At 46.3% G+C, this 26,982-nt stretch overlaps 1 protein-coding gene across 1 annotated transcript in view; it reads left to right on the top strand.

The window, feature by feature from the left end:
- The window catches only part of LOC118673312 (transcription initiation factor TFIID subunit 4-like), a 52,000-nt gene extending 29,387 nt beyond the window's left edge, over positions 1-22,613 (top strand). The window contains exons 2-4 of the mRNA XM_036343935.1: positions 7,871-7,962; positions 9,585-9,755; positions 22,501-22,613. Of these exons, the coding sequence (XP_036199828.1) occupies positions 7,871-7,962; positions 9,585-9,755; positions 22,501-22,504 (267 nt within the window). The 3' untranslated portion in view covers positions 22,505-22,613. The remainder of the gene's footprint in view (positions 1-7,870; positions 7,963-9,584; positions 9,756-22,500) is intronic.
- Positions 22,614-26,982: the final 4,369 nt, after the last annotated feature.

The raw sequence follows: 26,982 nt of genomic DNA, 5'->3' as shown, positions 1-26,982 counted from the left end.
CTTTATTTAAAAAATAAGTATTTTAAAGCTTTTGTAAATGCCTCTCTGCAAATTTCTCTGCAGCTTTTGCTGCATCCCACAAATTTTGAAATATATTTTATTATTTAGCTCCATATGTTGCCTCATTTTAGTAATGATTTTTTCTTTGACCCATCAATTATGATTTATTCTTAATGCAGTTTAGAAATATTTTTAAAGGTACTAATGCATGGAAATTAAAGTGAGGTCTTTATGGATCAGAAAATGGGACCTACATGATACTGTGGTCTGGCTGAGATGATGCCATAATGTCATCAGAGACCTGGATGCTTTCTTCCTGCTCCATTATCCTGACACCGGGACTCCACGGTAGACATGTGTTAGATTTCTCACTCTTTCCCGAGAAGTGGTTGCACATAGCAGCTGCTGCGGACAGCCTACTGCCCTAACGTACCGTGCGGCATGAGAAGGAATTAACAGCCCAAATGAAAAATCATGAGATTTATCATGAATCCGCCCTCCCTGTATCTGTTTTTGTTTTTTTTGTTTTTATATATATTTTTTTATTTCCGAGGAAAAGGCAGAGAGAGAGATATAGAAACATCAATAATGAGAGAGAATCATGATTGGCTGCCCCCTGCACGCCCCCATTGGGGATCGAGCCCACCACTTGGGCATGTGCTCTGACCGGGAATCGAACCTTGACCTCCTGGTTCATAGGTTGCCACTCAACCACTGAGACACGCCCGTCGGGCACATCCTCCCTGTATTCTCATCAGCTTCTTTCTCAAGTTCAGAACCCTGTTCTGGAGTTGCCCAGCCTGGGATGTAGCCCATGGCCCCGGGTCTGGACCTGAAGGGCTGGCTCCAGCATTAGGCATTTGGGGAATATTTGTTGAGTTGAAGGATGCATAATTAGAAAGGAATGAATACTCCCAGCCTGCTCATTTTGCAAGCCCCAAACTAGAAACGGATGGCAAATGTCACAAACAGTAATTTAATCCTCTTACTAAAGAGATTAGAACTAAAGCAAGGCAGGCTTGGCGTACAAGCAGAAGCGTCACGTACTGAGCAGTGTCTTAGGGGGGGAACAATGTAAGGAAGATTAATTTCTAAACAATAACTTTCTGGAAGCTTCTCAAGCCTATGAGTCTTCTGGCTGACCTGTCACACACGATTTTTCCATTGTTCACAGCATAAGCAGCGTCTTTCTACTTAGCAGAGCAGCATCTCCCCGCCACACTCCCGATACTGTTCTCAGAGCAAACCTAGATGGTTGAGCCAAAGGCACACGGATGCAGGGGAGCGGGGGACAGAAGGTTCCGGCAAACGATGTGAACTGTATTTTGCAGGCGCTGCTTGGCTGTCCCGTAAGTGCTCCCTTCCACCTTGCTTTGACTGAGTCAACACAGCTCAGGCGTGGTTGCTCTCTGTATTCCCTAAGAGCAGAGACGATTCTTTCGGATTCCTGAACATTCCATCCCCCGTGGTGGGAGGACTCGGGGGGGCGCGTCCAGGCCTCTCAATGAAGTTTTCATCAAAGCACTGCTTCCTTCCCCCTGTTGCTTTTGGAAGGCCCTGGCTCTGTGACAACCGCACCTCGGCTGAGCTTTTCCACAGCAGCCCTTGGATTCCTGCCCCGCCCCCTCCATCTGCACGCCCCCATTTCCTCTCTTCTCTGTGTTGGCTCTTTGTGGTTCTTCTGGGTAAACTGGCTGAAGAGTAATGAACCCAAAATACCTAAGTGACAAATGAGTCACCACGCTTCGATAGCAGATCTCTGATGATGAGCGGGTGTGTTGGGGGGTAAATAGCAGAGGAGGTGGCTGGCGGGGGGGGGGGGGGAGAGAAATAGAAACAAAATGAACAAGTTGGCAGAGGTGGCTAAGAGCAGCTGAGTGGGCGCAGGGGGCGGGGAACTCGATGGGCTTGCCAAGGTAAGAGCAGTGCTGTGGCTTGTCACGCCCTGGCTGACTCAGGCTAGAGCAGGCCCCTAGGCAAGGGCTAACACCGGGCTGTCTAGTAAAACTCAGCTGGACCGGCCACCTGACTGCAGTCCTCTTCTGTTTACAAGTTCTGAGTCCCAGGGCCAGGAATTCTTGGTTCAGGCTGAGGCAGGGCTGCTACTTAGAGACACAGTGGTGTGTTGCTCTAAGGCCATGGCCTGGGTGATAGGAGTCGGGGCCTAAGTTAAATCTCTCCTCTGTACTTTTCTGTTTGTCTGGATTTTTCAGAATGCATCATTTCCCCAAAACGTTATCTTGAAGCATACGGTGGAGCTGGTCGGCCAGCTCAAGGCAGGAGGCTCCGGGCAGCCCTAAGGGTGGGCGTGATGGTCAGCAAAGGCTGAGAGACCGGTACCACTCGCCCCTCGGGACCAGCTTGACTTAGCAAGCACTGAGCATGTGACCTGGTCGCTCAGGACACGACTCCTGCTTTTTGTTCTTTCCTGAGTCAGAAAGGAGCGGAGTCGGCTGAGTCCCTGAGACATGTTAGTGTCTGGTTTTGTGGGGATCTGCCTGGCCAGCCCCCGGTCCCTCTCAAAGACTGACTGTCAAACTGATACAAGAAGCCAGCGTAAGGAGGAACAAACTTTCTTTTACCCTCAAGCTTTCTCTAGTTGGTCAAACAGACATGAGACAGATCAGCAAGAGAAAATGACCAAGTTTGAGAACATCAGAGACCCCCTGTGCAGGAGAGGCTCAGAGACAGAAATGGGGACCTCTGAGCTAGGGATGAGGTCATGCACCTTGGGGGCTTCAGAGGATCGTTGCAGGGGGAAAAGAAGAACAGCGGTTCAGTATAGAGCAGTGGGCCCTGCCCAAGAGATAGTAGCTAAAGGGAGAGGCCGGGTTTCTCCTGAGTCTGAAGCTAAAACTGCCTTTAGTTCAGAGTAATCTACACACCTTGTGGTGGCTCCGTCTGAACCCCCACACCAGAAAGTAAAACCACGTGTGCGAGGAACGAGGGCTCAGATGCAGAGACTGTCGCTAAGGTGTGGCTGCCAGGAGAATGTTATGGGAAAAGAAATGATCAAATGTCCCGGGGGCAGGCTGTCTCAGATTAGGAGGACGATAGGGTTAGGTCACAGGCTGTCTGGTTCTTGTTTTAGGTTAAAACCCAGGGAGTTTAGGGACTTGCTTAAACACAGGAAAAGACAAAACAAGTTGGTGTGTGTCTTTAAGCCTGAAGCCACGTTCTGCTTCACTGGTTGGACTCAGCCCATAGGCTCATCTCGGGCAGCCCTCACCCCTATCCCGCATACGTGTACCATCAGATCCACGACTCGGAGAAGGCAAAGCTTGGCATCAAGAAGAAGGGGGAGACTGGAAACTACCAAGGCTTGGTAGCTAGAAAGAAAACTACAGGTCCTATAAAGAAAGACCAGCCCTGGACAGTTTGGCTCAGTGGATAGAGCATCGGCCCGTGGACTGAAGGGTCCTGGGTTTGATTCCGGTCAAGGGCACATGCCCGGGTTGAGAGCTTGATCCCCAGTGGGTGACGTGCAGGAGGCAGCCAATCAGTGATTCTCTCTCATCATTGATGTTTCTATCTCTCTCTCCCTTCCTCTCTGAAATCAATAAAAATATATTAAAAAAAAAAAGATCAGATCCCCATTAAGTTCCTTAAGAGCCATGTCTGCTCACTTGGACCTACATTCAGCTGAGCCAGCCAGTGAATTACTTACTGATAAACCTCTCTGGAAATGATTCATGAAAATCATCTCAGGGAAATCCATATTCTTGGCCTCAGAAGTCTTCATTTCAAATGCTTTTTAAGACACTATAGATGACAGCTGATTCTCACAGCCAGTTGGCCTGGAGGTCAAATCCCCCTAGTATTAACTATAACAATCAAGGCTTAACTACAACAAGACTGCGCACAAAGACCACTAGGGGGTGCACCAAGAAAGCATAAAAAATGCGGAGACAAAGAAACAGGACAAAACTGTCAATGGAGGATATTGAGTTCAGAACCACACTTTTAAGGTCTCTCAAGAACTGTCTAGAAGCCGCCGATAAAGTTACTGAGATCCTCAAGAAATCTAATGAGACCCTCGATGTTATGATAAAGAACCAACTAGAAATTAAGCATACACAGACTGAAATAACGAATATTATACAGACTCCCAACAGCAGACCAGAGGAGCGCAAGAATCAAGGCAAAGATTTGAAATGCAAAGAAGCAAAAAACACCCAACCAGAAAGCAAAATGAAAAAAGAATCCAAAAATACGAAGGTAGTATAAGGAGCCTCTGGGACAGCTTCAAGCGTACCAACATCAGAATTATAGGGGTGCCAGAAGATGAGAGAGACCAAGATATTGAAAACCTATTTGAAGAAATAATGACAGAAAACTTCCCCTACCTGGTGAAAGAAATAGACTTACAAGTCCAGGAAGCGCAGAGAACCCCAAACAAAAGGAATCCAAAGAGGACCACACCAAGACACATCATCATTAAAATGCCAAGAGCAAAAGACAAAGAGAGAATCTTAAAAGCAGCAAGAGAAAGAAACTCAGTTACCTACAAGGGAATACCCATACGACTGTCAGCTGATTTCTCAACAGAAACTTTGCAGGCCAGAAGGGAGTGGCAAGAAATATTCAAAGTGATGAATGCCAAGAACCTACAACCAAGATTACTTTATCCAGCAGAGCTATCATTCAGAATTGAAGGTCAGATAAAGAGCTTCACAGATAAGGAAAAGCTAAAGGAGTTCATCACCACCAAACCAGTATTATATGAAATGCTGAAAGGTATCCTTTAAGAAGAGGAAGAAGAAAAAGGTAAAGATACAAATTATGAACAACAAATATGCATCTATCAACAAGTGAATCTAAGAATCAAGCGAATAAATAATCTGATGAACAGAATGAACTGGTGATTATAATAGAATCAGGGACATAGAAAGGGAATGGACTCACTATTCTTGATGGGGAAAGGGGTGTGGGAGATGCGGGAAGAGACTGGACAAAAATCGTGCACCTATGGATGAGGACAGTGGGTGGGAGTGAGGGTGGAGGGTGGGGTGGGAACTGGAAGGAGGGGAGTTATGGGGGGGGAAAAGAGGAACAAATGTAATAATCTGAACAATAAAGATTTACTAAAATTAAAAAAAAAGACACTATAGATAATATATGCTCGTTATAAAATTAAAAGTAGAAACAAAAAATTAGCCATCGTCCCAACACTCAAAATGTTCACAGTGTAGTGTGTTTCCTCCTCGTCCTTTTCTAGGCGTAGGTTTATTTTTTTTAACCCAGTTGCTGTCATTCTGTATATAGAATTGTGTGTGCTGCATTTTGCTAAATGTATCTTACTGTCTTTCCCTGTGATCACATGGGAAATGATGTCCCCATAATTATTATGGCTGACTCATAAGGCATAGAGTTGACTGAATTCTCCCCAGTGTTTTGGGCATTGTGTTTATTTTGCATTTTTAAAACTATAATTCTTTAATATACGGAATTTGGAGATTTTCACATCAGCCCCACCACTTAGCCATGGGGTAAATCCTACCAATATCTGGATGGGTAACCTGAGAGCTAGCGGAGGGACCCGCAGGACAGACAACCAGAGGGAGCTGCCAGTGTCACTCCTGGGGGGTTTCAGTACAGGGTCCTGAAGGACATAGCCATGGCTGAAGGCAGTGTCACCAGCATCCAGCTGTGCATTTCCCTGCTAAATGTGGCCCCCAAGTTCCATATTCGGCCCAGCATTTTCAAGGATCCTGCAGAGAACAGATATTTTCGATGAGTAAGAATAACAGTAAAATGGATCTCGTTTTAAAACATTTATAAAACGCCTTCTTGTCTCTTCTCTGATTTCCTTTTGGAGATTCTGATTTCCTCTGGGCTTCCCTGGGCGGGTCACTTGCTGGAGGGGCATCTTCTGAGCTGCAGAGTTAGGGCAGCAGAAGCAGAGAGAGTTGGCATCAGTCAGGATGGGTAGAGGGGGCTATGGATATAATTGATCATTTAGCATAGTTGTGTGGCTGTCATTAAATATTTCAGGCCAGCCCTAGCTGGTTTGGCTCAGTGGATAGAGCGTCGGCCTGCAGACTGAAGGGTTCCAGGTTTGATTCCGATCAAGGGCACATGCCCAGGTTATGGGCTCAGTCCCCAGTGTGAGGTATGCAAGAGGCAGCCGACCAATGATTCCCTGACAGTATTGATGTTTCTATCTCTCTTTCCCTTTCCCTTCCCCTCTGAAATCAATAAAAATATATTTTAGAAAAAAAATTAAAAAAAATATTTCAGGCCAGTGATGTTTCCATACTAAGGCGAGTCCTGTGTCACCCAGACTCCAGTTCCTGGGCTTAACGGGAGACAGTGAGCTCCCCACTAAGCCCTGCATGGTGATTGTTTCATTATTTCATTTAAGCGGCCGGAGTTAAGTGCTCTTTTCCCCATTTGGCACATGAGGCCATGAAACCACAGAAAGTAAAAGAACTCTCCCCACGGCACATGGCTATTAAATGTTTGAGCTTAGATTGGAACCCAGGGCCGTCTTTAAAGTCTGTGGTCTTACCATCATTCTGCCTCTCTTATTAAACCTAACAGATAAACATGCTTGTAATAAAAAATTACTTAATAGTATTAATTTATCAATTAAGGGTGGAACTTTCTCTGAGATCCAAAAGTCACCATTACAGGCAGGCAGACTCCTTCATAACCTGAAGACAACTCATGAAGACCAGGGGTCAGCCGGGTCAGCTGCGGGTAAGGAGCTCTTCCAGGGATTATATTCGTCTTTTTCATTCCCATATTCCCACTCCTCGTGCAGTGCTTAGCCCATAGTAGGTGCTCAATAAAATTTGTTGGATGAATGAGTGAAAATAATATTTTACCAAGTCTGGCCCAGAGGCGCGAGCTGAGTTAGGGATGGTTTGTGATCCACTCCCCAGGTATAGATAGATGTGTTTCTCAGGATGTGTTGCCAGAACTGAGGAGGCCCAAACCAGCATTGGTCAGGGGCATGTGTGGTTATCCACAATCAGCTCCAGGTCGCAAGCACGAAACCATCTGACATGGGAAGTGAAGTGTTTCCCTTTTCCTCCTGCCCTCGCAGCGTGGAGTGAAGATAAACTCTCTCTTGCTCTCTCCTCCCTGACCCCTAAAACCCACTGGATTTGTGTGAGGCTCCGGAAGGGACTCCCTCCTCCAGAGAGTGCCCACAGCCTCCTGCTTGCTCCCCCAGGGAGGATTTGGACTGCAAGTGTACATTAAGCCCGGTCATTAAGCCACGAATGCTGTGCCCAAGAAATAAGAAAGCGAAAGCATTACAAGTAGATTTTGTCATAATCCTAAATTTCCCCAATGTGTCAACTCCGGGAAAGTCCGGGTCTCCAGCAGGAACCCATCTGCTGTATTTCTGGTGTGACACCCTTCTGTTTATATTTGCTCATTTCTCTCACAGAGTGCCAGGAGAGAAAAAGTGATATTTAAAATTTTTCATCTGCTACTATTTATGCAAACACATTGCTCTCCAAGTGTGGGTTGAGTGATGTGAGTAAAGCAGCCACAGCCTCCGACGGACCAGAGTGTAACTTACTGAAAAAGAGGGGAGAAATGCATGCCCTTGTGAGGACAGGAAGACAGGAATGTCCTCGGACCAGCCACACGGGATGGGGGAGAAGTTCTGGGTCTTGAGCCCCACCTTGGGGGCCTCCTTTGCATCTACGGGCTTCTCCTGTGTGTGAGCCGCTCAGGGGCTGCTTAGAGCTTTAGATCCCTGGCTGAGGATATCACGGTGAACAATTATGGAAGCATGCTGCTGACATAAGGAGAAAGAGGAGGAAGAAACTCCACCAAACTCTGCTAAGTGCTTCACGTACATCACCTCATTTCATCGTGACAGCGATCCTGTGATATTGTCTTTGTTTTTCAGACCGCGCTTCGCAGGGGCCATACAACCTTGCTCGGGATCATGGGACTTAGGCTGTCTATTTTGAGATCCACGCCCTTTGACCTATATCACAGGTAAGAGGCTTCCGCGGCTTAAGCTCTAATGGTATATGCATTCGGAACCTAAATACCGAACATTTTTCGTGAGCTTACTATGAGATAGTGCTGGAGACAAAGAATGTCAAAGTCCTTTTTATGTTAACAGATGGAAAGCTTGTAATCACCCCATGGGGTAGATACTGCTATTGTCCCATTTTACAGATGGGGAAACCGAGTTCACATATGAATCAAGTTGTCCGAATCACAAGGAAATATCAGAAGCCATTCTGGATCCAAGTCTAGGCCGTTAAGCACAGCACCACACTGCCTCTCCTCTGAGGAGAGCTTTTAAACATTCTAGAATCTTCCACCCCTTCAATCACCCATACATAGATATAACAGGGACGATACCCAGGAACACAGTATTTGAGTTCCTCCCTACAACCCTCTTTTTGCAGCCCTGAGGCTTTGCCTGGTTACAACAAGCTTGAAAAACAAACTGGATAATCAACACTCTTTAGAAGTTCAAGAGTGCCTGAAGATAAAGAGGCCATTCCTTTGTGTGTGGCAGCGGCCAGCAGGCCTCCTCTCCAGCCGATGCTAGAGGAGATGGAGTAGACAGCCCCACATCAGGCCCAGAGTTCCTTGTCCTCTCCTAACTGCTCCTCTCCAGGTTTCTGCCTGAAGGAGAATGAAATAAATTAAGGGGACATCAAGGACAGGAGAGCTACTTCCTATTCCCCATGGAATCCCTTGGCTGGTAGGGCATCGCCTTTAAGAGGGCACAGCCGTGGGGTGTGGGAGCCAGGCCCGGTCTCAGAGCCAAAAGCACCATCCACAGCAGCGATTTTCAACCCGTGCGCCGAAAGAATTTTTAAAACATGTAATACCTGACTACTTAGTCAAGGGCACTGGCCTCTTTCCCCTTAGATTGTCAAATACCAAAATATGACAACAGCCAATACAACAAGAGCTGTCCAGTGTGAACGAATCAAAATTATATCTTTTTTTTTGGTCAGATCAGCAAAAAAATACATTGTTTGGTGTGTGTAGAACTTGCGTAATTAGTTCAGGTGTGCCATGAGACAGAAAAGCTTGAAAATCGCTGATGTACAGAGAAACCAGCAGAAGGAGGGAGGAATCCGAAAGGCTGAGCCTTACCCCAAAGACACAGGGTTGAGCTGAAAGAAACTATTTACATAATTGAGTGACTGAGTTTTCAAACCTGTTGAACTAAAATTAGGTTTTCCCCTCTGGCGACCCAGCAGGGGGGTGCGAGGGGGTTGAGAAGGTGACATTAGAGAAAAAGGAAACCATGTTTTCTTTACACATCTGAGTGGTGTGAGTAATTCTGCGATCCTGGTTTACACCTGCAAGGCTGGGCAGATGTGAGTTTCAGCAGCCACATTCAAAGCTGAGGCTGCCAGGCCTCGCTCAGCCCCTCTCCGTAGCGACCTTTCTCTGCGGGCCTGGTCTCTCCCCAGAGAGTTCCACATCCCTATATTTAGACAACGTAAGACCACATCCATTAGCCTCAACCACAGCACCCAGTGTGGGTAAACTGCCTGGCTCTCTTGGGGGAGGACGATGGTGACAGTGGGGTTCTTTGTGCCCAAGGAGTGGACTTCTGCCGCTTTCTATTGCCTGTGTGTGTCCAGGACAGTGACCATGGCAGAAGGTGAGCACCCACAACTGAGAGTCTACAGTCACCCCCGCTCCCATCACAAGAGGAAGATGCTGAAGACCAGCCCAGGAGAAGGGACGAGAGGAACACCGCTGTGTCGTGAAGGACTGGAGTTCAACTCTGTCGACTTCGCTAGCAGCTTAACGTGTGTGTGGATAAAGGGACCTGGTGTGTCCCGTGGCAGAAGGTTGCTATTATGCTAGAAATGGAAAATGAGGGAAGAAGAATGGTCTCCAAGGACATAATTGCCCCTTCCCATCTCTGTGCAATCTTCCCCTCAACAGGCCGCAAAAATGTAGAAGATAGGCGCCCAGGTTTGGAGGTTCATATCCCAGTTTTGCCACTTCCTTCCTGTGTAACCCTGGGCAAGTTACTTAACCTCTCTGTGCCTTTCATCTGGTCTCTCATCTGTAAAATGAAGAACATAATAGTACCTTCCTCACAGGATTGTCAGAGGATTAAATGACACATATAAAACCTAAAGAACAGTTCCTGGCACATAATAAGCCCTCAATAAATTTGGCTGTAATTATTTTATGACAAGGGTAAGAGTCGTATGATTTTGAAGGCCCTTCTAGTTTAAGGTACCCCTTAATTTACTAACAAATGAATAAGGGTAAACTCTAATTGGATTTTTCAACACACTAATTATAGAGTATCTCCCTTCATAAGCTGATTCCACTTCACAAGGACCTGCACCCCCACCCCTGGAAAGAAAGATGTTCATTCAATGAATCAGATCCTCCAGCCAAACAGGGTTTGGAACAAGTTTGACCTCTGACCCTTCCTGTCATGAAGAACTTGCTGATAACCATGTTGTACAAGAAGACAGTCCCCGACGGCTGACCTTTTCATCCTGTAGGCTGAGGTCAGGGTCAAGTCCGTCTTCATTCGAAATGCGCACTTTAGCATGAAAACAATATTCATGGAGAGAACGTGGGTTTTAAATTTTGATCTCATGGCTTCCTCACTGGGAGAGTCTAAGGCAAGCATGTCAAACTCAAAGGCTAACACGGGCCAATTAAACAAAGTTTAAATGTATGTGGGCCACAAAAAAACTAAAAGCTTCAATTTTCATAAAAACGTAGGTTTATTTCAATAGAGACATGCTGAATACAAAGGGCTGAAATAAATAAGTCATTGTTAATATAAAATAATAGAACATTTTAATAAAAATGAATATTTTTTCTTGAACATTAACTTACCAGACACTGAATAACTGCACAAATTAATAAGGATAACATAAATAAACCTATTTTTCTTGTTCTCCGAAAGTGAAATATTTCCTGTTGCACACACCAGACAAGTCAGTCCAAGACTAATGACGTGGCCATTGGTGGCTAAAATATTCGCTGCTAGTATTAGTGGGGAGAAATGGTGCATCTGCGCGCAAGGCGCGTAAGGGAAATGAATGAAACACGATTATAGTAATCAGTCATTAGCAAATGTTGTAGTTCATTATTAATAATTATGTATAATAGGATATTGTAAAAATTAAGTTATGAAATTTTTATTAAAACTTTTTTACATACTATTATATTGGCTGGGCCGCAAAAATATTCGTTGTGGGCCACATGTGGGCTGCGAGTTTGACATGCTTGTAGTAGGATCTTGTGAGGGAGGATGAAATTAAATTACTCGTATAAAGTGACCAGCATAGAGTAGGCACTCATTAAATGCCAGTTCCACTTCCTACCCCCCTCCCCTCGTTTCCTGCTGAGACACAGAGCCTGCCTTGGGGGAGGGGCATTCATTGAGTGGTGTCAGTCATTGTTCGCTCACTCTACTGAGCACGAGATGGTGAGCATGGGAAGAAACAAGCATCCATTGATTTGATCTGTTCTACCCAGCGAAAACATCTTTCTCTTCTAGCACTTAAAAAAGCGATCAAAGTCCAGCTGTTAGTGACTTACCCAGCTGCTCTAAGACCACCTTGACCAAGCGAGGAATAAGTGCCCTGCTCATCTCTTTGGAGGGTGGAAACAAGTAAGACCTCAAGAAAATCTACCCCAAACCTTTCCAAGTTTACAGGGCGTGTGGAACACCCAAGGAGGCAGGACAAGTGAGACTGGGGTCAGGCTTGGCCATGCATTGAGGTGCTTCATTGTCAAGCGGGGAGCTAGTGCAGGTCCTGCCAGCTTCTTACCAGCGTTTTAAGGACAACACGGAGCTTCCAGTCCAGCCCCCCGTAGCTGTGTTCATTCACAATCACCGAGCCCCTCGCCTTTCCTGCTAAGATCCAGTCAAGCACCCAACCGTCAAGCCCTACCTGCCCCTCCCCCACCTCCTTGTCTTCAACCGCCCTGAGAACTTTTCTGAGAGGCAGCGGAGACCGAGAACCAGGGGCCCTGTGGACGGAGTCATCGTAGCTGTTGACACAAAGTGCTGACATTGGAAAGTACCGCTGCTGAATCAAAAAGCCACTTCCCAGAGACGACCGCCCTGCTCAAGGCTTGGTTCCTGGAACACCACTGGTTGGGTCCAGAGCCCGAAGCCTCCTCTGCCTCAGTTTCCCAGCCTGTGGGAAGGGAGTGGCAACAAAGGGAGATTGCTACCTGCCACCCAACCTGTCATCACTTCACGCGTGAATGACCTGACCAGCTGTCAGAAAGCTATGAAAATGAACTCGTATTTACCACGTATTCTGAGGCGAAAGGTGACAGAATTAGGCAGAGCTGAGGCAAGTGGTAGGGTGTTAGCTGGGGGTGCCGTGGCTTTTGACAGAATGTCCTTTAGCTTGTGAACTGAACTTTAATTTTTGTCAAAGTAGACAATTTTGGACCACAGTCGTTTTATTTTTTATTCTTTTCCTTTGCAAAACGCTTTCATCTCTTTCCTTCTAAGTGTTGGAATCTAAGAGCCACTCCACCCAGCTGAGCTGCGCAGGACTGCAATTTAAAAAGTAGTGAGCATAGTTCAGATTCTTCTCCACACCATGTCAACTAAAGGAATAGTATCTAGCTTTCTTCTCTTTCTTTCCTTCTCTCTTTAAAACAAACAAACAAACATTTTTATTGACTTCAGAGAGAGAGAGAGAGAGAAACATCAATGATGAGACAGAATCATTGGTCGGCTGTGTACTGCACACCCCACAGTGGAGATGGAGCCTGCAGCCCGGGCATGTGTCCTAACTGGGAATTGAGCCACGACCTCCTGGTTCACAGGTCTACACTCAGCCATTGAGCCATGCCAGCCCGGCTCTTTCCTTCTCTATTTAACGAAACAAGGAAAATGTGTAGGATTAGAACTCCATTCGGTCCTGTTCAGCGTTTGCCCTGAAAGGTGACTTAGCTCCTGTGACATTTGCAGGGGAGCCTCATTGCAGGCTCATTCTGGAAATGCTGACGTTTCTTTGCTCTGGGCCCCTTATTCTTTTTGCCTCTCCGCTCCGACTTCAAGAGCACAAAAGGGAAAGATGGCCACGATGGCCTGCCATCTGCTGTCCCCAGCTCTGATGTAAGACACGCAAAGCCTGGACTTCTCTGATGAGGAGCAGCGAGGAGGAGGAAGTGGGAAGAGGCAAGAGGCCCCAGGGCTGCGGTGGAGACTCAACCAGCAAAGTCAGCACCTGCAGGCGGAAGAAGGCAGCGAATGAGCATGTGCCCAGTGCGCTCCAGAGAAACCGTCCAAGTCGGGGCTGGCGAGCCGCTTTCTGCACCCTGAGGGCACTGCTCGAGGCAGTCGGTGGCACGGGCTCCCTGTGAAGCCAGGGACTGCTTCTCGTGGGACTAATTAGTCCCTCTGCCTCACTCTCACCTCCTGGTGCCCCCCTCACCTCCTCGCTTTGATCTGAATTCTTCTCAGGGGTTCCTATTACAGGCTGATTCCACTTGAAACCAGTTCCCAGTGTCCACAGTTTCATCTATACCCTAAAAACAGAAACAGATGAAAAATGTCATCACGATCCAAACAAATGAAAATGAGTCCCCACTCCTGACACAATTTTGATTTGTTTCCAGTGCGACAGATTCTACCTACTTCTCATCTTGCTTTGTCACTTGCCTTATTTGATTCCCTTTTCCTTCTTCCTCCTTTTGGGCCAACCCATTGACACCCAGCCCACAAAACAGCTCCGCGAACAACCCTTTAGTTAGGACAGTACCGGGCCCTCCATCAAACGTGATCAGCAATGTGCTAGGCAGCACCGGGCCTGCCACCTCTCTGAACATGCCTGGGACCACGTGTGTCTCCATTTCTGTGACTCATCAACCTCTGTCTGGTTTCTATGCTGTTAGATTACTTTGGGGTGAGGTGTGAGAGGCAGACCTACTTACAGAAATTCAAATTCGTAGTTATCATCATCCACTGAACCTCAGACAGAAGAAGATGGACTCAGGATTTGCTGAGAGGCCCCAGCAGCTAAGAGCCAGCAGAGGCAGGGGGCACCCACACCCAGGCTGTCCCGGGAGGTGTCAGCACACTTGGTCTCCTGAGGATGGTGGTTTGCACATTGTTTGTGGTTTGCCATCATTTCAGCGGATAGAAATCCCCAAAGGCTCACTGACCCCGCTGACCGCCACTTACCAACACAAAAACAAACAAACTGACATTTGCTCATTGAGGAGAAGGCCAGAGCTTTGGCAGAGCACAAGAATGATGTCTTCGGCTCCCCAAGGCCTCATGGCCTCCACAAATATTTATTGATGTCATTCAAGTCCTCTGAGGGTGGATCATACGTAATGTCCCAGTCGTTTGGGTCTTGCAATGCCCTTGGAAGGTCGGAGCCTTAGAGTAGAACCAGGGAGTGGATGACGGCAGACTAGGTAAGGAGCCGAGGAGCGGCCGCTGCCCGAGTCTCCACTTGCTCAGGACTAACCGCTGAGTCGGCTGACGACTGTTAAAGAGGTTTCTCTCTAAAAGTTGGTGAGGAGACAGGACGGTCCAAAGTGGTCACCAGGGTGGCCAGTGACGGAAAGCTGGCATAAGAGGAAAGAAAAGGAGGCCGTGAGCATGGACGTGTTCCTGAGGTCACGTGGGCAGGCCCCGGGCCACCCTCTCCCGCCTCAGGATGCCCCTGGGCAGTGCCCCTGGGGGCAGCTGGGCTGGTGAAAAAACAACAAAATAATCCCATTAAGTTCCCATTATCTGACACATTAGAAACTCTAATGAGAGGCTTTCGGAGGAGCCGAGCAGCAGGAGGGCACCTCTGATGGACCGTCCCCTGGGAGGTTGTCACTGTCACCGTGGGCCAGCCGAGCGCCCGAGTGTCTCCGAGCAGTTCCTCTGGAAGACAGTGGATTGGGCACCAGGAGCCCCCCAGGGAGCCATGACCAAGAGACAGAGAAGCAGCCCGGAGCGAGGCTGGCACCCCGAGGAGACCCTCCGCCTGAAGGGTGATCGCCTTGAACCCTGCGTTTTGTGAAATGTTCTCAGAAAGTCTGAACAGATTCACTTTGAAGGTCGCAGATTCTTTTTTAAAAAATTGTTATTGATTTGAGAGAGAGAGGAAGAGAGAGGGAGGAGGAAGAGAGAGAGAAGTGAGAGAGAAACATTGATCGATTGTGCCCTGTACACACCTGGACTGGGGATGAAGCCTGTAACCTGGGCATGTGCCCTGAGCGGGAATTGACCCGGTGACCTTTCAGTGCAGGGGATGACGCCCAACCAACTGAGTCACAGTGGCCAGGGCTGAAGGTCGCAGATTCTTTCAGGGTGGTGGTGTCTGAAGGCAGGTCAAATGCCCTGCAAAGGGCTCCCTCACCTCTGTGGTTCCCAAACTGCGTCCTCAGACTTCAGGTACCAGAGGAAGGGGGCTGCGAAGGCTTATTCCCCTGGCAGTGAGTGACTGTGGAAACACTCACCCCTCAGATCTGCCAATGGCTTCCAGTGTTCTCTGTCCAAACATGGCGTCACCTCACCAGCTCTGCATCTCTTCTTGGCTCTGCATGGCCCACTAGTGCCATACCCTCCGGTGGCACCGAGCCCAGAGCGTGCCCAGCGGTGCTCAGCTCCATACAGGGCGACTGTGGGCCTCCCAGCGCCCTCCGTCCCGCTCCTGGGGAGAGGAGATTACCAGGCAGCAAGTCACGCCATTGTTATTATTACCCTGAAGCATAATAAATCTGTGAGGTGCAATAAATTAAGACAAGGCTCCTTTCTCACTTTACACGCTGCCAATAGTTTTATTGTAACGGCTGGGAGACAAGAGTTTTCCTTTTTAGGCAGAGCAGAGGAAGCTGTGACATTAAAGAGAGAATGAAAGGAGCTGGGAAGGAGTTTGTGAGACTGGTATTGTGCCTGAGCCGGCTCATCAGGACACCCGGCATCTAACGTTGTGCTTAATGGTGTTAGGGAACATGGGGCCTGTCAGTGTCTGGGAGAACTCATTTAAATTCATTATCATAGCAAGGTACCTGCAGTCTGCAGAGCTGGCCTCCCTCACAAGACTTACAGCGCTTTCTCTCAGTGATAAGCCCGAACTGACTTCTAAGATCACAAACTGGTTCTGGAACTCATGAAAGTCCGCAAAGGAGAGTTAGTGAGATAGTTGCAGAGGCTGAAACTGTGATCATTTGTTCATGTGGGCAGTTGCAGTTGTAGAGAAACCCTACAACTCCTCACAGGGAGATTCTGGCCGACCAGATGCCGGTCCAGAGGGCCACAGGCCCTGCCTCTCCTTCCTTGATGCTGTGCACCTCCAGGCTGCAGGAGGCGAGGGGAGGGCTTGAGCAGTGCTCCCCTCCACCCTTTGCCAAGTTCAAAGCCCAAACGAGGCCTCCTCCAATCTTGTCCCAGCTTACCTGACACTGAATGAATTTTTTTGTCAAAAATCCTCCTCTTTGGTAGCAAATTCTCGTTTCAATCTCTGTTGTAGAATTCAGCCTTTCCTTTTTTTATTCAAATGTTAGTCATTCGAGACATCTTAACTCTCTGGTTGGAGAGCCTTCTTTTTATTATCTTCTGTCTCACCTAGGCTCATGGGTACTTTCCCCTAAACTAGACCTACTGGGTGCTGGGCTCTGCCTTCTGTGTCATTGTGTCCCCTGAATACTTATGAAGCTGGGGAACACATAGTTGATATTCTATACACAGATGGTCCCCAACTGGTGATGGGTCTATTTATAGTTTTTTTACTTTATGGTGGTGTGAAAGTGATACCCGTGCAGAAGAAAATGTCCTTCAGATTTTAAATTTTGATCTTTTCCTGGGCTAGCAGTTTGTAGTATGATACTCTATCATGATGCTGGGCAGCCACAGCTCCCAATCGGCCACGTGATCACGAGGGTTGAGCACCGACATTCCACAGTGGACAGTGTCTCTTGTGTTCTTTTTTTTTTTTTTAATATATTTTATTGATTTTTTAATTTTATTGATTTTTTACAGAGAGGAAGGGAGAGAGATAGAGAGCTAGAAACATCGATGAGAGAGAAACATTGATCAGCTGCCTCCTGCACATCTCCTACTGGGGATGTGCCCGCAACCCAGGTACATGCCCTTGACTGGAATCGAACCTGGGACTTTTCGGTCCGCAGGCCGACGCTCTACCCACTGAGCCAAACCGGTTTCGGCGTCTCTTGTGTTCTTTGGCTATTGTGCTCTGAGTGTGTTTAAGGTGGGTTGGGCTAGCTCTGACGTTCCCTGGGTTAGGTGTATTAAATTTCGACGTAGGTTATTCTCAACTTACGATGTGACATAACCACATTCTAAGTTAGGGAGCATCTGTATAAGTGTTGATTGACTTTCAAAATAGTTGCCTAGCTTATCTGACAAATGTCAGCGCTACTCCCCTAGTTTACTATCCCCCCCTGTATTGCCCTGCAGTGCTCCTTATGACCTTCCAGCCCCAAACGACTGACTTCCTAGGTAATCCCCTCATCCAAACCCTAGTACTCCCCACTTCACTCCCTCTTAGAAACTACTACACCCCTTCATTGAGTCTCACTTCTTAGCAGCTAAGACAGGCAATTTCATTCTCTGAGTTGGAATAGTCTCATGAATTCTGTTTTTCTCTGCCATGTTTCCCCTGCCCCATACATTCTACCTCCACTTACTCTGTAAGAAGCCTAATCAGTACAAACTCTGGGGAAGCCGAGGTCCTCATTGTTGAATCTGGTTGAATTAAAGATTTGCTCCCTCAGCTCAAAATTAATATTATAAGTGTACTGGAAATACATTTTCTACTTTCTGGCCCCAAGCTAATATTTTTTACATGCAGCGTTCGGTATTTGGCTCAACCAGTTATTCAAATGCACAGGAAATTGCCAACTCCTTTTTTGGCCTTTCCCCTATCTCACCACTGCCCCCCCGTCACCCCAACACACACACACACACACACACACACACACATCACTGGAGATGGGAATGTTGGAGTCCTTGCTGGAATTCCCCTCAGGTTGTATCATTGTTTGGAAGTTATTGGTTCTCCTCCAGGAGCAGATATGGACAGAGGAAAGAGTGCCTGTCTTAGCTCAGCATATCAAGCAGCACAAACCCTAGGCCTTCATGTCTGTAAAGCTGCTCTAGGGCAGTATGGTCTTTCTTCTAATGAATAGACAGGTTCATATTACAAATATTTATCGAACACTTACCTTGTTCCCAGTGCGGTATTGCTCATTATATCATCTTATTTAACTTAATTCTAATCCTTGAAGGTAGCATGGATTTTTTTCACTTATAAATGAGGAAGCAGCCCAGCCGGTGTGGCTCCGTGGGTGAGCACTGGCCTATGAACCAGGAGGTCAGGGCACATGCCAGGGTTATGGCTTGATCCTCAGTGTGGGGTGTACAGGAGGCAGCCAATCCATGATTCTCTCTCATCACTGATGTTTCTGTCTCTCTCGCTCCCTCTCCCTTCCTCTCTGAAATCAATAAAAAAAAAATATTTTTTTAAAATGAGGAAGCAAATGTTCAAAAGTGTTAGGTGACTTGCTCTGAATGGTAGAACCTGATTTTTGGGTTCTAGGTCTACTGTTCTTCACATTTCACCATGCTTCCTCTTGTGTGCTTTTTAATTCTTTGTTAATAGCTCCTCCGTGCAAGAGCTGGAATTCTCTTAAATAACCTACAGAGCCCAGGATCCCATTGCAACAAACCCCATTCTAAAGCCAGCATTCTCTCCTGGGTTTCATCTGGCAAATACTCAAGTACATTATGAAAGCTCACCCAGTTTCTCAGTGGGAATTGGGAGCTTCGGACATCTTCCAGATTGGGTCCAAGTGTTAGACATCAAGGGAACAAACAGGAAGCCTGATGATGCTGTAAGATGCTGGTTTTATGTTCCTTTATGCCATAGACAGTGGGTCTGAAAGTTGTATTAATTTAATTTGTTAACAATATTGAAAGTACCACGAAAATGGGGGAGGGTGGTATTTCCACCTAGATTTTTAAAAAGACCCTTTGACTATAATGTCAATTTTAAAAATCAGTTAGTAAATAACCATTATCTTTCCTAGAAAAGTAGCTAGTACTTCTTCAATATTTACTATGTATTGGTTACCATTATGAATTTTTGTGTATTATTTAATCTTCACAACAGCTCTATGAGGTAAATGCTATCTTAATTTTACACAAAAGGAAAGTGAGGCTCAGCGAGGTTAAGTAGTATGTCCAAGGTCACACAGCTGGGTAAGTGGCAGGGTTGGGATTTGAACTCACACAGTGTGACTCCGGAGCCAACACGTTTAACCACACTTAGGGTTGGCAGACAAAATATAGGATGCCCAATTGAGTCTGAATTTCAGATAAACAACCCCAAATATTCCATGGAACATATTTATACTAAAAACATGTTTGTTGTTTCCCTGAAATTCAGATTTAACTGGACATCTTGTATTTTTATTTGCTAAATCTAGCAACCCTGACCACACTATCCTGCCTTGTGTAAATGCATCTATCTCTCTCTATTCGGGTTGCTTAACTTACGGATTACATATGCTTGAGTTTTGTTGCAAAATAAACGATGTGAACTCATAGCTACAAAGTGAGGACAAGCCCTCTTGGATACCTTTTCCCTCCATTTTTTGAAGGCTGGGTTGGCCTGGGGACAACCTCCTCCTTGATAATGTAGTTGACTGTAAGCTTTTCCCTTCTGATAAGAAAGAACTTTGCTGACTGTGGGCACATTCTGGCCTCCTGCCTGCACTGGGCTTTCTTATTGGCGGCCAGCGGTGTCCTGCCTGTTGCTCATTCTTATCCAACTTCCCTGCTACAGAAATCCTTGATTCCTTCTAGGAGCCGCAGAGCTGCTTGGCCGAGTAGCTGCTTCCCTCCAGATGACTGGGAAAGAACGAGCTGGCTGCAGCTTAGCAGGAAGGGACCCTACATATAATGTCTGTTATTACAACATACAAATGGGCAGCAAACACACCACCCAGCAAACATCCTGCATGACCTGTGTGTGCACTCCCCCCCACTAAGTTCTTTCACGCAGTGCACACACGCACCCACCCGACTGCCTTCTCTCACCACCCAAATAACCTCAGCTAAAGAGAGAAGCTGCTCTCACAGCCACTGAGGCGACAAATGTCCCCCGATCACACCATGCATTTGAAAACAAATAGAAAGCACTTTGGAATTAGCTGATCTTTATTATCTTTTAATAATGTGAATAATTGAAAATTGACCATTTATTTACAAGCCTGGATAGTTATAGAATTACCTGTATAGTCAAGATTTTTAAAGTCTTTTAAAAGCAGCATGAGCCAAAACCGGTTTGGCTCAGTGGATAGAGCGTCGGTCTGCGGACTGAAAGGTCCCAGGTTCGATTCCGGTCGAGGGCATGTGCCTGGGTTGCGGGCATATCCCCAGTGGGAGATGTGCAGGAGGCAGCTGATCGATGTTTCTCTCTCATCGATGTTTCTAACTCTCTATCTCTCTCCCTTCCTCTCTGTAAAAAACCAATAAAATATATTTTAAAAAAAATAAATAAAAATAAAAGCAGCATGAATTTTTATGAACCCAGAATGAAATGATAGATAATATTTACTATAATGTAAAAAACATTTGTCATTGTGAAAAGCATTGTACATGCCTGATCGCTTAGTTTTTACCAAAACCCTACTAAATTTTGTACTTTTACAGATAAGAACACTGAGGCTACAAGAAGTTAAGCAATTTGTGCAAGGGTGAATGGTTGATAAGTAGTAGAACCTGCATTTAAACTTATGCAGTCTCACTCCAGAGACCCACTGGCTTAATTACTGAGCAATGATGCCTCCATAGCATAAGATCGTTAGATATCACTTCTGTGAGGGGGGAGGGGGAGCTTTTATAGAGAAAATTTCAAATCTGTTACTTACCCTTTTACTCCAAAGGCATGAAATAGTCTCTTTCTGAAAGAGTAAAGAATATCCAGGAGGAAATTAAGGTGGGTGGAAATGGCCAAAATGGTTAGGATTAAATTAGATAGTAGATTCCTAAAGCATACAACCTATCAAGACTGAATCATGAAGAAACAGAAAATCTGAGCAGTCATTACTAGTCAGGAGATTGAATCAGTAACCATGGGCGGTAAGCTTCTTGACATACTGGTAGGTCTTGGTGGTGACTTTCGAATCTGACACCAAAAGTAAGAGCAACACAAGCAAAAATAAACAGTTGGGACTACATACAACTAAAAAGCAAAAAACCCCAACCAATCCAATTAAAAGTTGGACAGAAGATCTGAATGGATGTCTTTCCAAAGAAGACATAACAGATGTTCAATAGGTACATAAAAAGGTGTTCAATATCATTAATCGTCAGGAAAATGCAATTCAAAACCACATGGGATATTAGCTCACACCTGTTAGAATGGTCGTTACCAAAAAGACAAGAAATGTCAAGTGCTGGCAAGAATGTGAAGAAAAGGGAACTCTTTGCACTGTTGCTGATAATGTAAATTGGTCTAGCCAATATGAAAAGCAGTATAAAGTTTCCTCAAAAAAAATTAAAAATAGAGCTATCATATGATCCAGCAATTCCACTTCTGGGTAGTTAACGGAAGAAAACAAAAACACTAACTTGAAAAGATAGGTGTACGCCCATGTTCATTGAGAACTATTTGCAATAGCCAGGGTGTGGAAACAAACTAAGTGCCCATCAATGAATGAATGGATAAAGAAATTGTGATATAGATATAGGTATATATATCTGCATCTATTCTTTAGCCATAAAAAATATGAAAACTTGCCAATATGCTAAGTTAAATAAATCAGGCCGAGAAAGATAAATACCATATGATCTCTCTTATATGTGGAATTTAAAATAAACCAAGTTCATAGATCTAGAGCAGCGGTTCTCAACCTGTGGGTCGCGACCCCTTTGGCGGTCAAACGACCCTTTCAAGGGGTTGCCTAAGACCAGCCTGCATATCAGATATTTACATTACGATTCATAACAGTAGCAACATTACAGTTATGAGGTAGCAACGAAAATAATTTTATGGCTGGGTCACAACATGAGGAACTGTATTTAAAGGGCCAGAAGGTTGAGAACCACTGATCTAGAGAATAGATTGGTTATTGCCAGAGGCAGGGGCTCAGAGAGTGGGAGAAATGGACTGGGGGGCGGGGGGGGGGAGAGGGTAAAAAGATTAAAAAAAATTAGATGCCAAATGATGAGTACAGAGCTCATACCACATGTGACTCACACGAGTTGGACAACACCTCTACTGGTCTATACCCTACTCAACTAGACAAGCCTACTGATCACTCCCTTGTATGTCACAGCAATGCCAAGTTGCCACAATTTAAATGCTTACTCTCATTTTCTGTACTTATCTTACGGTCAACTGGTGCTATGGTCTGAATGGCTGTGTCCCTCCAAAATTCATATGTTGAAATTCTAACTCCCCAAAAATGATGGTTTAGAAGATGGGGATTTGGGAAGTGGTTAGGCCAGGAGGATGGAGCCCTCTTGAGTGGGATTTGTGCCCTTATACAAGAGGCTCCAGAGAGATCTATTTCCACCAGGTGAAGACACAAGAAGAGGACACTGGAGGAACCAGAAAGAAGGCCCTAACCACAACATGACCATGCTGACACCTTGATCTCTGACACATTCCTCTGGAACCGTGAGAAATAAATTTCTGTTGTTCATAAGTTACTCGGTCGGTGGTATTTTGTTATAGCAGCTCAAATGGACTAAGACAACTGGTAGTAAACAATTTTGTGGACCAGCACCAGTTCATGGGTCACATTTTGAGTAGCACTAATATAGAAAAGATCAGTTTAGTACATATACCTTCTCTCTCCCTCTCTACAACACACTCATTCCTGAAATGTTTATTGAGAACCTACCAAGTACCTGGTACTTTTCTAGGATCTGGGAATATAGTAATGAACAACACAGATGAGGTCCCTCTCCACAGGGAAAATCACATTCTAATTCAATCCATGTTTTGTCAACTAAAGATAGGTTCCAGTTTGAGATCTTGCCGATGAGTAGCTCTGTGCTTTTGTGCCATTCATTTAATCCCTCTGAGCAACGTTTTCCCTCTGCAAAAGGAGATTTATACATACGTTAGTGGCATTGTTGCTGGGAAGGCAGGGACCGTATCTTTCCTATCTTTGCATCCTCAGCAACAAGCACAAGTGCTTGGCAAGTAGCACGCACTCCACGGAGGTTTGTTGAATAAATGTGTGTCAGGTACTAACTGCATGTGTATAGTATATTTTTATTTAAAATCTGGTAAAGATTGTACCTGCTCTTGAAATCACTGCACCGATAGGAAAAGTACATTAGGCATGGCAGGCCATGGCAGATGTAATTCTGCTCTTGGGTTACAGGTTTCTAAGAGTCGGAGGTCTAAAAATACATTTTCTAAAGGTTCATTAGATGGAAGCCTCTTTTTATCGATCTGTTTCACAATCTGAATGGTCCTTAAAGGCCTTTTCCATAAATGGCCCCCAGGAGTAGCTGTGCAGGTCCGGGCATTTCTAAGCACATCATGCTCTCTAGGATTCCAAGCTAGAACTGAGTGGTAAAAGCACCCTAAGTTTGGGGAGCATCTGGAAGGAAAAGAAATACAGCCAGTTTGTTCTCTTCCAAAGTTTGAACCTCATGTTAGAAAATCTCATGGCTTTGTTTTTACTTAAGGTCAGTTTATTAAGATCAATGCTGAAAGTTATAAGGAAAATATTCCCCTGAAAATTATTTTTTCTTAGGAAAAAAATAAAAAGAAAAACCAACACCCCCTCAGCATAGGCACAGATGCTGTGGCAGCCACGCCTCTCTGACAAGGGGATAGTCCCTGGTGGGTGAAGTCACTGTCTCGGTCCTCGTCATCCTCTGGCTCCGACTCATCCATTTCCCGGAATAAAGACTCATCTACCTCCACATTCTTCCAGCCTCTGCCAAGAACTGGATACCATGGGTCAAGATTATGATCTGTTTCAAATAGCTGTTTCCCACTTAAGTTATTTTTTCCTGCTTTCTCTTCTTCTTTCATTCATTTCCTTTTCATTTCCAAGAGTTCTGCGTCAAACTTGGCCTCCCAACTCTCAGTTGTGACAGGAGTGCCATGAAATAATTGCTTTTTGGCTGCTGCTTGCTTTGCTTTGTGCTTCTCCCAGGGATATAGACATTCTCACTGAGGGTTAGCGATGCTGCTCTTGGTTCCACAAAAGTGTACAACTCAATGCAGCGGCTGTAACGACACCAGCCCGACACTGCAAAGGACACTAGCAATGAAAACACGGGGACCTGTAAGGAGGCCTATTTAGTAATGGGAATAAAAAAATACACAAAATACATGACAAGCAGCATAGAAGTAAAAACAAACAGTGGGATTTCAGAGGAGAGGAGAAATCAGATACCTTCACTTCCCCTCTCCCTTCCCCATGCCTGGTCCTTGGAAAGTCCCCTTGCTTCCACTTGTTTGATTGCTTCCTCTTGAACTGCTTTTTCCCACAGGGACCACTGAGCCATTGGCCCCACTTCTCTCTGACGTGCCCTCTTCCCTCCCAGCTTAGATGCCAAGGTCCAAGGCTATGACCACTCCCCTCCTTCTTCCCCTCCCCCTCTCATTGGCCTTCATCAGCAAACCCCAGCCCTGGTCACATCCAACTCCCCCCCACCCCCACCCCTCCAACCCAGCAGTGGAATGTGGCTGGAGAAAAACCGCCCAACCCTGCAGAGTGGTCTCTTTAAAGAGAGGACCCCCAACTCAAGAGGGCCCTCAGCATTGTCGCGACTGCTACACTTCCCCAGTAACTCTTCCACTCTTCAAGGGCGTTCTCCCTCACCTTCTCCCATCTGCTCAAACAGCCAATAGGCCCTCCCAACTCACAGCTTTATTACATAGAGTAAAAGCATACAGCCCAGACCTCCCTCATCAATCCCAGTGAGACCTAGTGAGTACCAACCGGGAAAGGGTGCACTGTGTGTGTGCGAGTGTGTGTGATTGCTAAAAGGCACCCCCCTTTACGTGGAGCCATTAGAAAAGGTACCCCTTCCTCCGGTTGATGTGGCTTCGCTGTCTGGTTGGCAGAGCAGGGGCTGGATTTCAGTTCCCACCTGCCCCCCTTCTGCTCCACGGTAGCCTGAGCATGCCACCCAATGGACTACCTCACATGCCACCCACAGACGTGCCTTCTCTCCAAAACTAGTGGGTGAACACACTGTCCTAGCTCCTAGCCACGGCTGATCCCTACACTTCTCTGTTAGGGCCATTGCTTCTCCCCTGTGCCAGGACAATCTTTCTCCAGCTGTCTCCTCTTTTGCCCCATCACTCTACCCCCACCCCCACCCCCACCCCTCTGGCCCTAGAGAATGATCCAGCATACCCGGGAGGAAACATCTCCCATTTTAAATACCCTCCCTTGGTCCCAAGTAATCCTCGGGCTTCGGGCGGATTCTCAGTTGCTCTTTACAGCAAAGCTCTTCTAGAGCTCTTCAGACTCGCTGCAAACACTTTCTCCTCCTCACCTCCCAGTCGCTGTTAACACGCCCTAATCAGACTTTCTCCCCGATGACCCCTTTGAAACTGCTTTTGTCAAGGACATCAGCCACCTTCATCAGGCCAAAGCCAGCCTTCAAACTCTCAGATCTCATCTTATTCATGTCATCAGTTTGATAAGCCTGATCCCTCCTACCTCCTGAAAACAATGCTTATCTTCCCACATTCCAGCCTCTCCAACTGTTCCTCCTCCTTTTCTACTTCATCTCCAAGTGTTGGAGTTCCTTGTTGCTCTCTCCCTCAGCGACTCTCCCTCCCTAAGTGATTTTCTGTAAGCCCAAGGCTTAAAAAGCGTCTTTGTGCTGATGAATCTCAAATTAGTATCTTCACACTCATATATCCAATTGTTGGCTCACCGTGCCCGCTTGGACCGGTAACAAGCACCTTATGTAACATGCACAGCACAGAATTCCTACTCCCGCCGCCCGTATTTTCTTTTTGAGTCCTCCGGAACGCATTAAATGGCACCACCATTTACCCCTCCTTCAGGCCCTGAACCTAAGAATCATCCATGATCTTTTCATTCCTTCACACACACTGTCAAATCCATTTCTGTTCCAAACGTGTCTGAATAGCCCTCTTCTCACCCCTTCTCTGCCCCCACCCTATTCCAATCTACTGCAACCTCCTTACTGGTCTCCCTTAGGACACCCATGCTTCTCTCTGTGTATTTTACACACATTAGCAAGAGTAACTTTTAAAAATATTTTTTTATTGATGTTTTAGAGAGGAAGGGAGAGGGGGAGAGAGAAGCATCGATCGGCTACCTTCTGCAGGTCCCCTGCAGGGAATGGAGCCCACAACCAGGCTTGTGCCCTGACCAGCAACTTTTTAGTGCAAGGGAGGATGCTCCAACCAACTGAGCCACACCAGTAAGGGCTGCAAGTCGCTGTCATTGCTCTGCCCACCCTCCCATGGCTTTCTGTTGCTGTTATGAATGCGTATAAGGCTTCATGGGATCTGGTCACTTGCCCACCTCTCAGCCTACAGCTTGCTCTCTGGCCCGCTGATTCCTCGGACATGCCAGGCATATTCCCACCTGAGCTTATGCTGGTTTATTTCAGCTTGGAAAGGCTGCCCTCCCCTCCGCCGTATTTATTTGCTAGGCTTACCCCTGCCTATCCTACCCTTCGTGCATGTGCTCATAGGTCTCCCTGGCCTGGCAATACCGGCTCGGCGATAAAGTCACCCGTTTCCCGACATTATTTCTTTCACACCACTTATCAATACCTGAAATTTTTGTTCCCTTGTTTGTTGTCTGTCTCCTCTCTCCTACCCCAGTAGAAGGCAGGCCCCTGCTTGCCCATGTGTGGCTTTACCGCCTAGGACAGTGCCTGGCACCTACTAGGTGTTCAATTAGTACTTGTCGAACGACTGCATTTCCTCCAAGGTTCTACTCCTGAATCTCTGGACCCTTCCTCAGTTCAGTTCCGGCCGGCCGCAACCCCACATCCCATCCTCCGCTAAGCCACGACAGCCCCCACCTCCCCCACCG

The sequence above is a fragment of the Myotis myotis genome, unplaced genomic scaffold (assembly GCF_014108235.1).
Source record: "Myotis myotis isolate mMyoMyo1 unplaced genomic scaffold, mMyoMyo1.p scaffold_m19_p_18, whole genome shotgun sequence".
NCBI classification, from domain to species: Eukaryota; Metazoa; Chordata; class Mammalia; order Chiroptera; family Vespertilionidae; genus Myotis; species Myotis myotis.
The sequence above is the reverse complement of the archived record's forward strand: the minus strand, read 5'-3'. Positions and strand labels throughout refer to the sequence as shown.